Source organism: Sus scrofa, chromosome 4, assembly GCF_054392235.1.
Source record: "Sus scrofa isolate SSC_HxYL_T2T_F1_AM1 chromosome 4, Sscrofa_HxYL_maternal_Yorkshire_Landrace_v2.0, whole genome shotgun sequence".
NCBI classification, from domain to species: Eukaryota; Metazoa; Chordata; class Mammalia; order Artiodactyla; family Suidae; genus Sus; species Sus scrofa.
This window is the reverse complement of record NC_139386.1, coordinates 67,208,093-67,224,172: the sequence shown is the minus strand read 5'-3', so window position 1 is coordinate 67,224,172 and position 16,080 is coordinate 67,208,093. Positions and strand designations below refer to the sequence as shown.

Sequence of the window (16,080 nt, the reverse complement as noted above, 5' to 3'; positions counted from 1 at the left end):
TGCCATGCATGTGGATATGCTTTCTTTGTAGGCTGTTGAAAAAACCACCATCCTGGCACTGGAGTCACAAATAATGAGTAACTGGATTCTTCTTATGGCTCAACAGGAACAGATGTATGATTTGAGAAGATCTCAAAAAAGTACAATAATTAACTTTTTTTTAGCACTCTACCACTTACAGAGTGCTATCGTGTATTTTATCTTATTTGGTCTTGCACTAGAATTCTCCAGCGAAATAGAACCAATAGAATATATATAGATATATGTACATACACATATATGTAGGTGTATGGATATATATGTGTATGTGTGTGTGTGTGTATACACATAGAGAGGGAGACAAAGAGATTGACAGACATTAAGGAATTGGCCTCACATACCTGTGAGGACTGCTAAGTCTGAAATCCATAGGGCAAGACAGCAGGCTGAAAATTCAGGAATTGACATTGCAGTCTTGAGTTCAAAATCCACAGAGCAGAGAGTTCCCGCAGTGGCTCAGAATAAATGAATCTGACTAGTCTCCATGAAGGTAGGAGTTCCATCCCTGGCCTCGCTCAGTGGGTTAAGGATCCAGCATTGCCATGAGCTGTGGTGTAGGTTGAACACGCAGCTCAGATCTCACGTTGCTGTGGCTGTGGCTGTGGCTGGCAGCTGCAGCTGCATTTCAACCCCTAGCCTGGGAACTTCCATATGCTGTAAGTGCGGCCCTAAAAGGACAGAAGGAAAAAAAAAAAAAAAAATCCACAGAGCAGAGTGGGCCAGGCAGACAGGAAACTCGAGCATGGTTTCTATGTGGAGTCTTGAGGCAGAATTGCTTCTTTCTTCTTTGGGAAACTTGTCTTCATCGTAAGACCTTCTGCTGGGTGAAGTCCACCCACCTGGTGGAAGGCAGTGTGCTTTACTCAAAGCCCACTGATGTAAATGTTATCACATCTTTTAAAAAAAAAAAAAAAAAAAAAAAAAAAGGAGTTCCCGTCGTGGCACAGTGGTTAATGAATCAGACTAGGAACCATGAGGTTTCTGGTTTGATCCCTGCCCTTGCTCAGTGGGTTAAAGGATCCAGCGTTGCAGTGAGCTGTGGTGTGGGTTGCAGACGTGGCTTGGATCCTGTGTTGCTGTGGCTATGGTGTAGGCCGGCGGCTACAGCTCCAATTAGACCCCTAGCCTGGGAACCTCCATATGCCGCAGGAGTGTCCCTATAAAAGGCAAAAAGACAAAAAGACAAAAAGACAAAAAAAAAAAAAAAAAAAAAAAAAAAAACCTTCACAACTTCTAGACTGATTTTGGATCAAACAACGGGGCACCAAAAGCCAGCCAAGTTGGCACATAAAATTAACCAGCATAGTCCTGAAAGCAATGCTCTAGGAGTTCCCACTGTAGCTCAGTGATAACGAACCCTACTAGCATCCATGAGGACACAGGTTCTATCCCCGGCCTCGCTTAGTCGGTCGAAGATCCGGCGTTGCTGTAACCTGTGGTGTAGGTCGCAGACGTGGCTCAGATCCCACATTTCGGTGGCTGTGGCGAAGGCCGGCATCCATAGCTCTGATTTGACCCCTAGCCTGGGAACCTCCATATGCCACAGGTACGAGCCTTTAAAAAAAAAAGAAATCAACAATCTATAGGCAAGAAAAACAAGTATTTATTGTCCACACTGTCTGTACAGGAATACTGAGTCCCGGAACAGCTAACTATGGTGCCCACAGCCTCAAAACTAATAGTCAGAACCGAGATTCAAACTCAGATCTTTCACCTCTAAGACCCATACTACCGCCATCCCTCCACCCACCAGGCACAGGAGAAATCCCTGGATCTTTGTTTCTTAATCTATAAAGTGAGAAATTTCATACTTCAAAGATTTCTTCTGAGTATTCTATGATTTTTTTTTTTTTACAGTCTAGATGATATCCAGTTAAATGAAATCCTGTTCAAAGGATACACTCACCTTTGAACATAAACCCTTCTCTGTCCTTCCCCCTACACCTGTCATTCATATGCTAAAGAGAACAGTCTGAACATTTATGTTGCACTTTCTTGAGAGTGAGGCTAAGCGGAACCAAGAATTCCCATCGTGGCTCAGCGGAAACGAACCAGACTTGCATCCATGAGGATTCGGGTTTGATCCCTGGCCCCGCTCAGTAGGCTAAGTGTTGTCATAATCAGTGTTGTCATGAGCTGTGGTGTAGGTCACAGATGCAGCTCAGATCTGACGTTGCTGTGGCTCTGGTGTAGGCCGACAGCTAATAGCTCCGATTCAACCCCTAGCCTGGGAACCTCCATATGCCACAAATACAGCCCTAAAAAGCAAAAAACCAAAAACCAACCAAACAAACAAACAAAAAACATAGTTCCTACCCTTTAGGGGTGAGTAGAGGCAGCAGTGTTTGTGTTTCCCCAAGCTTGGCCCATCTCCATTCTCACTCTCTGGTTCTTGAAGACTTCGTAAGAACAAGTTACCTACAAAGAGGTTATCTAATCATTGGAGTGGGTGTAAAGATTAAAGGTGTCTCCGTCTCACTGTTGCTTCTTTCTTTGCACAGTTACTATGAATAAGATTAAAGTTCCCTTTGCCAGGCTTCTACCTAATGACTTGCTTCCTAAAATATAATCTTTTAAAAGAAGAAATATATCATGGGAAGTAAGAAGCTTATTTCAGAAGATACCAAAAAAAAAAAAAAAAAAAATTAAAGTTGTATCTTTAGTCCTAAGAGAGCCAGGAACTTTGAAAAGAGATTTGTCTTTGTGTGTGTGTGTGTGTGTGTGTGTGTGTGTGTGTGTGTGTGTGTGTGTGTGTCTTTTTGCCTTTTCTAGGGCCTCTCCCTCGGCACATGGAGGTTCCCAGGCTACGGGTCGAATAGGAGCCGTAGCCACCGGCCTACGCCAGAGCCACAGCAACGCCAGCATCATCGTAACCACGTCTGCGACCTACACCACAGCTCACAGCAACACCGGATCCTTAACCCACTGAGCAGGGCCAGGGACCGAACCTGCAACCTCATGGTTCCTAGTCAGATTCGTTAACCACTGCGCCACAACAGGAACTCCTAGATGGTTTTTCCTTTGGTACAAATCACAGGATTTATTTTCTTGTTTGCTGAGTCTGATAGTCTTCTGAGAAACAGCTGGAAATAGAAGATGGATAGATGAAAGTGATGTTCTTATCCACGTCTCACTTCTTTCCTCAACAAATGGTTTGGCCTTGGGCTTATAGGCTCAGACATGTCATTGTGCTTTATCCTTTCTCTGAAAATAGCAAATCTTTCAAGTTTCTAATCATGCTCATCGAAGACCTTCTCCTTCCTGCCAGCTTAAATAAGCTCATTCTCTCCTGAAAATTTTTATCATCATGTTTCTCCAGGTTGTTTTCTGTTGCTCATCACATTGGGATTTTTTTTTTCTTTAATGTGTTACAAAGCAGAAGTGCTGTATAGTTAAGAGCTTGTAACTCACTTTCACCTCTTGGCACATAGTTGTCAAAAAAGGAAGGGGAGTTTGGGGGAGATGAGAGGGAGAAAGTACATGCACTGACCTCAGTGCAAGACGCCCAGGTTCCCGTGTGTTTGGGGGGAGTATTGAAAATTGATGAATATAAAGCCGATTTTCACTTGGGAGGCCCAAGCTTAAAAATTTTCTGCTTATTTTAATACTCAAGGCAGGTCACTTGCACCTACAGCAACCTCAGGCCACCTCTGGTTTGTTTTTTGTTTTTTTTTTTTTATTGAGACATAATTGACATATAAAGTTACATTCGTTTTAGGTGTACAATATAATGAATTGATGTATATCCATATTATGACATGATCACCACGAGTTTAGTAAACATCTGTCACCTCACCTGGTAACAAAATGTGTTTGCTGTGATGTGGATGACTTTTTTTTTGTCTTTTTGCCATTTCTTGGGCCGCTCCTGCGGCATATGGAGGTTCCCAGCCTAGGGGTCAAATCGGAGCTGTAGCCACCAGCCTACACCAGAACCACAGCAACACAGGATCCGAGCCATGTCTGCAACCTACACCACAGCTCACGGCAACGCCGGATCGTTAACCCACTGAGCAAGGGCAGGGATCGAACCCGCAACTCATGGTTCCTAGTCGGATTCATTAACCACTGCACCACGACGGGAACTCCTGGACGACTTTTAAGATCTACCCTATTAGCAACTTTCCCATATACAACATAGTATTATTAACTACAACCATCATGCTCTTCATACCCAGCACTTAATTTAAGTTCATACCTTTTGATTAACCTCATTCATTTCAGCCATCCACCTACCCACTTGACCTCAGTCCAATTCTTTTTTTTTAATTGAAATAGAGTTGATTTACAACTATATTTATCATGTTAGTTTCAGGTGTACAACACAGTTATTCATATATATATATATATCTTCTTTTTCAGGTTCTTTTCCCATATAGGCTATTACACAATACTGAGTATAATTCCCTGTTCTGTACAGTACGACCTTGTTGGTTAAGTCCAGCTTTTAAATATTGGCAAACTAGATGGTTCAGTCCTAAGACAAATAAGCTGTAAATTATCTGGGTTTGGCATGCAAACCACTGGTGAAAGAATGTGCTTGAAAGTGTTTAAAACATCACCATGAAATAGGTATGCAGTTGTTTTTGCTTTTGCTTTTTAGGGCCACACTTACGGCACATGGAAGTTCCCAGGCTAGAGGTCAACCACAGCCATAGCAACGCAGGATCTGAGCCATGTCTGCAAACTACACCACAGCTCACAGCAATGCCGGATCCTTAACCCACTAAACGAAGCCAGAGATCAAACCCACATCCTGTGGGTACTAGTCGAGTCTATAACCAACGAGCTTCAATGGAAACTCCTGTAATCGTATTTAATGGGGAAGCATTTTGTGTTCATTATTCCCTCCCAATGCTAATCAAAGGCTTTTTCCAGACACATCTCCAGCATTTCTTACATGTATTATACTTTACATTTTATAGGTGCTTCAGGGGCTTGATCTAGTCTGGTCCTTACTAACCCTCTTGAGGCAAGGCAACGGGAGACACCTCATCTTGCAAATAAGGGTAGTGAGGTTTGGTGAGAGAACTGGCTTGTCCCGTGTGGCCAGCGGAGGTGGAGCCAGGTGTTTTCATTCCTTGTCCTGTGCTCTTTCCCCTGCAAAACAGCCACTGTCTGCAAAGGCTATAAAATCAACAAGTTGGTACATGGAGGCAAATCTCCAACTGCCTTACTTCTCTCACAAACAGAAGTCAATGCAGCCAACTGTGGGGACCCATTATTCATTCATTCTTAATTCCGCATGATCCTCTTGATGTCTGTGTCTAAGTGAAGAATGAAATCATTATCCGGCAATGCAAAAGGGAAGAAAAATGTTATCCAGAAAGAATATCTACTCCTAGTAACCAAATGCTTGGAACATACGGCGATTTTACAAAGCCTTCCTATTTGAATTTTCTGTTTCTTCAGCAACAAAATTGTATTTTGGCAATTCAGCCAAAACGATGGGATCAGTTGTGACTTGTCCTTCGTTTGATTTGTAGACGTGAATAGAATTAGCAAAATGAGTTCGTTTAGAAAGAGAATCCCCAAATGTTAGAGGTAAAAGGAAGCTTGGAAATGATGTAATCTAAATCTCCAAGGAGGATTGACTGGGATCACACAGGTAATTGTTTGAAATTTCTGCTTCATTTGACAGGTACAAACATAAGTCTCTTTTCTGGAGCTGAGATAAACAGCTCTGGAGGCTGGTTATTAGCGGTGACAGGATTAAAAACCTAACTTGCAGATAGTTATGATAAATAAAGCAACACCTAAATGCCATAAGGGTTTGCCTTTACTAAAGTAAATACCTATGTTTAGAAATACGTCCTGTAGCTTATAGCATAATTTCACACTTGTTCTATTTATTAAGTTTAAAAAAAAATACAATAAGATAATAACCCTGCATTTGGCTTATTGCATCACATATCATCCTTGGTATATATTGAATTATTTGTCTAAAGTATTGTCTTTCTGGAAGAACTCCGAGTTTAATAAGATATTTAAAATAAGCCATTCCTTTACATTGAAAGCAAATAGCTTTTGACAGATTAAATTTCAACATGAGACAGAAAATAATGCACTTCAATACCTTATAGTTTCTTTAATGTGAATGTGCAGTTGCTAAGGACTTGAGTGTTTGGATTTTTTTTTCTTTAGTAATTCCTTTTCTTCAAGAACATTCTCCAATCAGGTTATGCATGTACATGTTTTCAGGTGTTAAAAGTAGCCATAGAGGGAGTTCCTGTCAGGGCTCAGTGGAAACTAATCCAACTAGCATCCATGAAGACCCAGGTTCTATCCTTGGCCTTGCTCATTGGGTTAAGGATCCGGCATGCCATGAGCTGTGGTGTAGGTCACAGGTGTGGCTTGGATCTGGCGTTGCTATGGCCTAGGAACCTCCATATGCCATGGGTACAGCACTAAAAAGCAAAAAAAAAGAAAAGAATCCAGCTTCAGTGGCTTGGGTCACTTGGGAAGGTACAGGTTTGATCCCAGGCCCAGTACAGTGAGTTAAAGGATCCAGCATTGCTGCAGCTCAGATTTAATCCCTGGCTCAGGAATTTCCATATGGTGTGGGTGTGGCCATAAAAAATAAAATAAAATAAAAGTAGCCATATTCATTAAATTGCCACCAGCTAGACCATAGACTGCATTAGAACAATACAATGTCATCCATTATTTCTGAAAATCAGCTACCAAAGTAAAATGACCTCCAACCTCACTCGGATTATGGAGTCAAGGAAAACTGAGGGGCCACCTTGAATCTTCCACTTTGTTCTTTTTTTTTTTTTTTTTTTTTTTTTTTTTGTCCTTTTAGGGCCGCACCTGAGGCATATGGAGGTTCCCAGGCTAGGGGTTGAATCGGAGCTATAGCCACCTGCCTAAGCCAGCACAGCAATGCCAGATCCGAGCCGAGTCTGTGACCTACACACAGCTCATGGCAATGCCGGATTCTTAACCCCCTGAGCGAGGCCAGGGATCAAACCCGCAACCCCATGGTTCCTAGTCGGATTCGTTTCCGCTGCACCACGACGGGAACTCCCCATTTTGTTCTATTCTAAGGGAACGAAAATCTATTCTTCTCTAAAAGACTGGGAGATAATGGAATGGTTTCATTTGTATATCTACTTTTTGCTTGCTCTTGGAAGTGATAAACATCAGCAAAATGCAGCCAGAAAGGGCAGGTGGACAGATAAGAAGACATGGAAAATCTAGGATATGGGTTATCAGCACAAGAATGATAACAGAAATCCCAGTACTTAACATGCCCCCAAAGTATATTAGCAGCTGTGTGACCTCCTGGAAAATACACAGGGACCTAGTTCCTTATGGTAAGAGCATAAGAATGGATGCAATTGGCATAACATTGTAAATCAACTATATTTCAATTTTTTAAATTAATTTAAAAACACAGTAAGGGAGTTCCCATCATGGTGCATTGGAAACTAATCCAACTAGGAACCATGGGGTTGTGGGTTCGATCCTTGGCCTCACCCAGTGGGTTAAGGATCCGGCATTGCCGTGAGCTGTGGTGTATGTCACAGATGCGGCTCGGATCCCACGTTGCTGTGGCTGTGGTGTAGGCTGGCAGCTGTAGCTTCAATTAGACCCCTAGCCTGGGAACCTCCATATGCCGTGGATGTGGCCCTAAAAAAAAAAAAAGAAAGAAAGAAAAAAAAGCAAATAAAATAAAAGACAATTGAAAAAAGAGTGGATGGAATCTGACCAGTGCTTCCTAAGAATATTTTTAGTGACAGAATATTATATATGTCCCCCTCCCATTGGCATCTGAAAGTAGAGCTTCTAGATTAAGCATTCCAACTTGTCCTTAATAAACCTTCTGAATCGATTATCCCCAGGTTTAGCTAAACCCTCTTGAGGGGATTTCTAATTTAACCTTCACAGTCTCTTAGAATAGATGGAGAGAATTTGTATTCTACTGTCATTCACTGATCCACATTTCTAAAGGAAATTCTGAAGTATACTCAATTAAAAAGTATTTAGTTTTGCTTAAGAAAAAAAAAAGAAATAATTAAGTACTGTTCCTTAAGTTCTGGAATCATAAATCTTTACTCTCTGAAAAACATCGTGAAACACACCATGGTGTTCCTTTATAGCAATTTAAGAGGAGGGATGGGAACTGGAAGAAACAGGAAGAAAAAACAATGCAAGGCATCAATGAGATGTAAGAGGAGAAGGGTGAAGAGAAGTGTAAGGAGAAAATTCAGAAGTAGAGAAACTTAGGAGTTCCCATCATGGCGCAGTGGTTAATGAATCCGACTAGGAACCACGAGGTTGCGGGTTCAATCCTTGGCCTCGCTCAATGGGTTTAAGGATCTGGCATTGCCGTGAGCTGTGGTGTGGGTCGCAGACGTGGCTCGGATCCCAAGTTGCTGTGGCTCTGGTGTAGCCGGCAGCTGATTCGACCCCTAGGCTGGGAACCTCCATATGCCGCAGGAGCGGCTTAGGAAAGGCAAAAAGACAAAACAAACAAACAAACCAAAAAAAAAAAAAGAAGAAGAAGTAGAGAAACTTAGAGAGATAAAGAGAAGAGGATACCTGCTGCGTAGCACTGGGAACTATATCTAGTCACTTATGATGGAGCATGATAATGTGAGAAAAAGGAATGTATGTGTGACTGGGACACCATGGGGTACAGTAGAAAAAAAAAATGTATTGGGGAAATAAAATAAATTTAAAAAAAAGAAAAAGAAAATTGACAGAACACTGTAAACCAGCTATAATGGAAAGAAATAAAAATCATTCAAAAAAAAAAAAAAAGAAACGGGAGAGGACAAATTTAGAAGTCTCGAGGTCAGTTACAGATAAAGTCATTTTTTCACAGTTGGCCTCAAGATATTTAATCACCGTCTTCTGAAATGTTTACTAGATGCTGAATTTCTAAATTAAGCAGTCACTGTTAGGACATTTTCCTCAGAGACACAAATAATAACCGAGACCAGTGACACCTCCCCAGGTCACTGGCAAAGGTCAGATGAAGCCAAGTCAGACCCAACCTAGAGGTTTCCTACTTCTCCAAGAATTGTGTGTTCCAAGTGCACAATCTTAAAAACAAATCCAAAACAGTTCGTTAAATGGCAATAAGAACATACATATCAATAATGACCTTAAATGTAAATGGACTAAATGCCCCAAGTGCACGATCTTTATTAAGCCAAGAAGTGGTTCCTTCCATTGCCCTCAATCTTGGCCTTATCCATCTAGAACACCGGTTTATGGTGAGGACATCCCTGCCAGGGCCATCTATACCCATCATGGTTTTATAGATTTTCCATATACCTGTTCTTGGTCTTCACCTTCCCAGACTGAAGTCCTGTTCATTTCAGCCTCTGATACTATGGGATAATTTTCATTCATTTAGTGATGTCTGCGTGTGTGTCATCTTCACAACAGCCATGAAATAAGTACAGGTGTTGTCTTCCTTCGACAGATCTGTAAACTTGAGACACAGAGATGTTAAATAACTTGCCCCAAAGTGATAAAGCCAAGCTCAGAGGTCACAACGTCTGACTCCCAAGTTCAGTCACTTGACCCTCTTTTTCACTTTTTTTTTTTTGCTTCTTCCACAGTCTCACCCTCGGCACATGGAGGTTCTCAAGCTAAGGGCTGAATCAGAGCTGTATCTGCTGGCCTACGCCACAGCCACAGCAACGCCAGATCCAAGCTGCGTCTGCAACCTACACCACAGCTCATAGCAAAGCTGGATCCTTAACCCACTGAGCAAGGCCAGGGATCGAACCCACGACCTCATGGTTCCTAGTTGGATTTGTTTCTACTGCGCCACAGTGGGAACTCCTCTTTTTTACTTACTGAAGTAAACTGAATACTCATTACCTCTTTCCTTCCACGTCTGATGTTGTGCTGCTGTTCCCCTGCCCGAGATGGCTGCCCTGAACAAGATCACCAGGGGCAGTCTTCGAGGGCTTCTTTATGAAACCTTCCTCCACTGATTGAAGTTAACTCACAATCTCCCTCTCCCGCACGAGGCCAACAATCCCAGGAGAGGACTCCCCTGACTTGGTCCTGCCTTTAGTGCTTACCCCACAAATCGTGTTTGTTCTTTGGAAGCATGGCTGGCTTGAGCCCATATTATCTCTCCATGCATAGGTCTGCATTTGTGGTTTTCATTGTAGAATAAGAGTTTGGAAAATCATCAATTTCTTCTCGGTTATACAATATGTATGGCAATTCATGTGAGGAAATACAAATGGGGGTTTAAGAGAGAAAATTCCAAACAACTAGGAGACAAAAGATGATTATGTCCCGCAAGTGATTTTCAAAGGTGTCTAAGAAACAATGGGCAAGGAGGCGGGGCCAATGGATTTTTTTTCAAATTGCTTAGCAACTTAAAGTTATGCTATTAGGCTTCTAAGTGCAATGAACTCATGAAAAGTGAGTGTGGGAGTTCACATTGTGGCCGCAGTGGGTTAATGATCCAGCTTGTCTCTGTGGAGGTGCCCATTCGATCCTGCCCAGCACAGTGGGTCAAGGATCCAGCCATTGCTGCAGCTGTGATATAGGTCAAAGCTCCCCCTGGGATTCCATCCCTGGTCCAGGAATTTCCATAGGTAGTATGTGCAGCCAAAAGAAGAGGGAAGAAAGGAAGAAGGAAGGGAGGGAGGGAAAGAAGGAAGGAAGGGAGGAAGGGAGAGAGAAAGAAAGAGAGAGAAAGAAAAGAAGGCAGGAAGGGAGAGAGAGAGGGAGAGAAAAAGAAAGAAGGAAAGAAAGAAAGAAAGAAAGAAAGAAAGAAAGAAAGAAAGAAAGAAAGAAAGAAAGAAAGAAAGAAAGAAAGAAAAAGAAAGAAAGAAAGAAAGAAGGAAGGGAAGGAAGGAAGGGAGGAAGGGAGAGAGAAAGAAAAGAAGGCAGGAAGGGAGAGAGAGAGGGAGAGAGAAAGAAAGAAAGAAAGAAAGAAAGAAAGAAAGAAAGAAAGAGAAAGAGAAAGAGAATATATTTGTATTAAGGAATTAAGGGTTTGTAAAGTTACCTCCTTGGAATACCTATGAGCAAGCATTTAAAGAATGGTGAACCCAATATGTCTCCTGGTTGGCTAAGCAACTAAGAGGACCTGCTAACTTGACCTTCTCTTCTCTTCCAGATCTTGGCCATCGTGTCCATCCTATTCATTGTCCTCTCCACCATCGCGCTGTCTCTCAATACACTCCCGGAGCTGCAGGAGATGGATGAGTTCGGACAGCCCAATGACAACCCCCAGTTAGCACACGTGGAGGCCGTGTGTATTGCCTGGTTTACCATGGAGTACCTCTTACGGTTCCTGTCCTCACCAAATAAATGGAAGTTCTTTAAAGGCCCTCTGAACGTTATCGACTTGCTGGCCATCTTGCCCTATTATGTCACCATTTTCCTCACGGAGTCCAACAAGAGCGTGCTGCAGTTCCAGAACGTGAGGCGGGTGGTTCAGATCTTCCGAATCATGCGAATCCTCAGGATCCTGAAACTTGCCAGACATTCAACGGGCCTGCAGTCTCTGGGCTTCACCCTGAGGCGGAGTTACAACGAATTGGGTTTGTTGATATTGTTTCTGGCCATGGGGATAATGATATTTTCCAGCCTGGTATTTTTTGCCGAGAAGGACGAAGATGCTACCAAGTTCACCAGTATCCCGGCCTCGTTTTGGTGGGCCACCATCACCATGACCACTGTAGGCTATGGGGACATCTACCCAAAAACGTTATTAGGGAAGATCGTGGGGGGTCTGTGCTGTATTGCGGGGGTTCTGGTGATTGCCCTTCCCATCCCAATCATTGTGAACAATTTTTCTGAGTTTTACAAAGAGCAGAAACGCCAGGAGAAGGCCATCAAAAGGAGAGAGGCTCTCGAACGGGCCAAGAGGAATGGAAGCATCGTTTCTATGAACTTAAAAGATGCCTTTGCTCGAAGTATGGAACTGATAGACGTGGCGGTGGAGAAGACGGGAGAGTCGGCCAACACCAAAGACTCGGCAGATGATAATCACCTCTCTCCAAGCCGGTGGAAGTGGGCCAGGAAAGCTCTGTCAGAAACAAGCTCCAACAAGTCTTACGAGAATAAGTACCAGGAGGTCAGCCAGAAAGACTCCCACGAGCAGCTGAACAACACTTCTTCCTCCAGCCCGCAGCATCTGAGCGCCCAGAAACTGGAGATGCTGTACAACGAAATCACGAAGACGCAGCCTCACCCACCCCCCAACCCCAACAGCCAAGTGCAACCCGAGAGGCCGTCTGCGTACGAAGAGGAGATAGAGATGGAGGAGGTGGTCTGCCCGCAGGAGCAGCTGGCCGTGGCGCAGACCGAGGCCATCGTGGACATGAAAAGCACCTCCAGCATCGACAGCTTCACCAGCTGTGCCACCGACTTCACGGAGACCGAGAGGTCGCCCCTGCCACCGCCCTCGGCTTCCCACCTGCAGATGAAGTTCCCCCCCGACCTCACCGGGATGGAAGAGCACCAAAGAGCCAGGGCCCGACCCTTCCTAACCCTAACCAGAGAGAAGGGGCCTGCGGCCAGGGAGGCCACCTCGGAATACGCTCCAATCGACATAACTGTGAACCTTGACACCGGCGGGTCCCAAAGTGGACCCCCCGGCCCTCTGCAGTCGGACAGTGCCTCCGAGAGCCCCAAGAGCTCTCTGAAAGGCAGTAACCCTCTCAAGTCCAGATCGCTCAAGGTGAACTTCAAGGACAGCAGAGGGGGTGCTCCACAGACCCCGCCCAGCACGGCCAGGCCGCTGCCGGTCACCACGGCTGACTTTCCGATGGGCGCCCCGCAGCTCATCAGCACCATCCTCTTAGAAGAAACTCCGTCCCAGGGAGACAGACCCTTGCTGGGCGCCGAGGTTCCGCCACATTGTCAGGGACCCTCCAAAGGGCTGACGCCTCGGTTTCCCAAGCAGAAACACTTTGCTTTCTCGTCAAGAGAGAGGAGGAGCTTCACGGAAATAGACACTGGCGAAGACGATGACTTCTTAGAGCTCCAAGGGACCCCTAGGCAGGACAAACAGGCAGACTCCAGCCCAAACTGCTTTGCAGATAAGCCTAGTGACGGAAGAGACCCTTTAAGACAAGAGGCCTCTGTGGGCTCTTCCCCTCCACAGGACACAAGTCACAACTGTAGGCAAGACATTTACCAGGCTGTGGCGGAAGTAAAAAAGGACAACAGTCAAGAAGGGTGCAAGATGGAAAACCACTTGTTTGCTCCAGAAATTCATTCCAACCCGGGAGACACAGGTTACTGTCCCACACGTGAAACCAGCATGTGACTAGTTCCAAAAGCAATAATAATAATATACTTAAAAAAAAAAAAAAACTTGTTTCTTAAAAATGCGGTTAATAATGCCTGTGAACTAAAACGTGGGAAGCCCCTCTCCCCACCCCCAAAAAGTGCATAAAATGTTATTTTTGCATGGCATGAACACTTTAGTTTAAGTACTGTTTAAATAAAGACTCGAGACTGCATTTTGTACCAAACAAACAAAAATGACTGAAGAACAGTGAGCAAATAAAGAGCTCTATTAGGAACCTGTATTCTGCAATGTCTAACATTTTTGATCCTTTCATTTCAGATTGTAGACAGAGTTTCGACTTTGAGCTTTTCTGTTACAATGAATTTAGAATTTGCACATGAAAGGATGAAATGTCATTGCATGTATTCATAAAGGCGCAAGGTGCTTTGAGCTTGCAAAATGCATAACTTTGTAAATACCGGGGCTTGGGATGCAAAAGTGTCAAGAACAGATGGAAACAAGTTTCTGAGACACGAGCACTTCCTTCATAGCTACTGCCTGGAGGAGCTGTACAGACTTCTTGTTGCAAAATTGCAACCTCTTCTTAAACCATCTCACATATCTTGCTTTGGGTTATAAAGCTCATAAGAACATTTGTTTAAAGGAATACAGTATTTTTATTGACTCATAGGGTGCATTTTTCTGTTTTTGCTTCTGCTTAGTTGTGGCATTTGTGGTTTTATTTATAAATCATGAAAATAGTCAAGATGTAATGACCAGATATCCAAAAATTGAGAATTAAAGCTTGAAATTTTGCCAGTCAATTATATATCAATAGTTATCAAGGAAAAAAGTATATATCATGTGACAGCCTATTACAGAAATGCATTTTTATAAACCTGAATATATGTAAAAGGTTAAATTATACAACTAAACTTTTTTAAATTGGCACTCCACACATTTGGAAATCAGTTCTTTAAAAAAAAAATGTATGTTGGCTATCTAAAGATGACTGTTTTCCACTTGTATCCATCCTAACCTTTTCCATCTAAGTAGCTAAAGATAGCATGTATGTATGCCAAGATGGGAATTCCAAAAAAATGACTTGGGACTCAAAGCAGAGCTATTTAAGTGAGGCTGTCACCCCCTGTCCCTCATAGGTAGAGTTAGGTTTGGAAATGAGTTAATATAAAAAGAACCCAGTATTTCCCCATGGGGGGAGGGAACACTGCCACATGGGAAGACCATAGAGGCCCATGGCACCATCCAGTCAGTAATTGCAGCATCTAGAAACATCCCCTCACATTTCCAACGTCCGCAACAGCTGAAGGATTACCCTTGCTGAGAGCAGTACTTCCAGAATTTTCTATAGAGAACAGTGAAATCCAGACACATGAGGGTTCTGGCTGGTGGTTGTCCTATTGGGGAAGACTGTGCTGGAACCCAGGTCATTTGGAGCACATTGCCTCAGAGGAAATCAAGGCTCTGACATTACATATGCAGCTGCCTGATGGGTGATCCTGGATGAGCCTTGAAGACCTCTCTTAGTCTCAGTTTTATTCCAGTAAAAACTGAGACATGGAGTTCCCTTCGTGGCTCATCAGTTAATGATCCCAGCTAGAATCCATGAGGATGAGGGTTTGATCCCTGGTCTCGCTCAATGGGTTAAGGATCTGGTGTTGCTGTGAGCTGTGCTGTAGGTTGCAGATGAGGCTCGGATCCCTCAAGTTGCTGTGGCTGTGGTGTAGGCCGGCAGCTTCAGCTCCAATTCGACCCTAGCCTGGGAACCTCCATGTGCCTCAGGTGCAGCCCCAAAAAGAAAAAAAAAAAAAAAACAACAACAACTAAGACAAATTATTTTTAAACTGCCTTAAGCCTTCAGATTAATATGATTCCTTGGTCTGTCAGGAATGTCCAAGTTTTGCCTCAGCATATTGCATTTTGGATGTGTGTGTGGCTGTGAGTGTATAGTTTAGGGAAATAGGAAAATCCTAGGCCAAATTTAAAGCACAACTTTTTATTTAAGGAAAAACTATTCTAAATTTTTTTTTCTATTTTTGAAAGAAAAAAAAAAAAACACTAGGAAACAACAACCTAAATATTTAAACTCTAATTTAAGGCTTTAAGGAATAAGATTTCTTTATTTTACAAATCTGGTCATTATGTCTCAGATAAGAAAACAAGTTTTGTTCTTAGTTGAAATCCAAGGAGCCCTACTGCTAAAAATTATTTTAAACATTTCTTTTTCACTGTGCTTATTAGAATTTCTTAATGGTTTTTCTGTTTGTTTCGAAACACAACCTTTAAGAGTTTATGGTCATTTATCATGGATATTTACATTACCCATACTTATTTCAGTGTCTAAAACTAAATGTTGATCAGCTTTTGTAAATCTAGAGTGTCTGAATTTTCTATATATAGTTTTTCAAGTAAACAGATATATCTGCTCTTAGAGAAGTAGCAAATAAGTTATGAAAATTATTTTCTTTACATAGTCTCACAAAGTAATTATTTTCTAATGTCTCTGTAGTGATGAATCTCAATTTATTTTAATTTATCTGATAGTTTGCTAACGCCTATTTTTCTTGTGTCCATTAGGCCTTCTCCTGAGAATCCTGCTCCAGAATGCTTAATATTAGAAATATTTCCTGGATAAGGAATTTTAGACATCCCCCCGCCAAAAGCATTCTTCCTAAAAACTTTTCCCCTTTAATTTTTTTTTTAAGTTTTCAAGAATTTTCAAGAACATCCTATGAAAAGTTTATCCTTGAATTCTTCTTTGCCCCTCTGAGCCAAAAGTCTTCAGCTAGGAA

General features: G+C 42.7%; 1 protein-coding gene across 1 annotated transcript in view; it reads left to right on the top strand.

The window, feature by feature from the left end:
• Nucleotides 1-15,659, top strand: part of KCNB2 (potassium voltage-gated channel subfamily B member 2) — a 428,677-nt gene extending 413,018 nt beyond the window's left edge. The window contains exon 3 of the mRNA XM_021089236.2: nt 11,144-15,659. Coding sequence (XP_020944895.1) covers nt 11,144-13,303 — 2,160 coding nt within the window. The 3' untranslated portion in view covers nt 13,304-15,659. The remainder of the gene's footprint in view (nt 1-11,143) is intronic.
• Nucleotides 15,660-16,080: the final 421 nt, after the last annotated feature.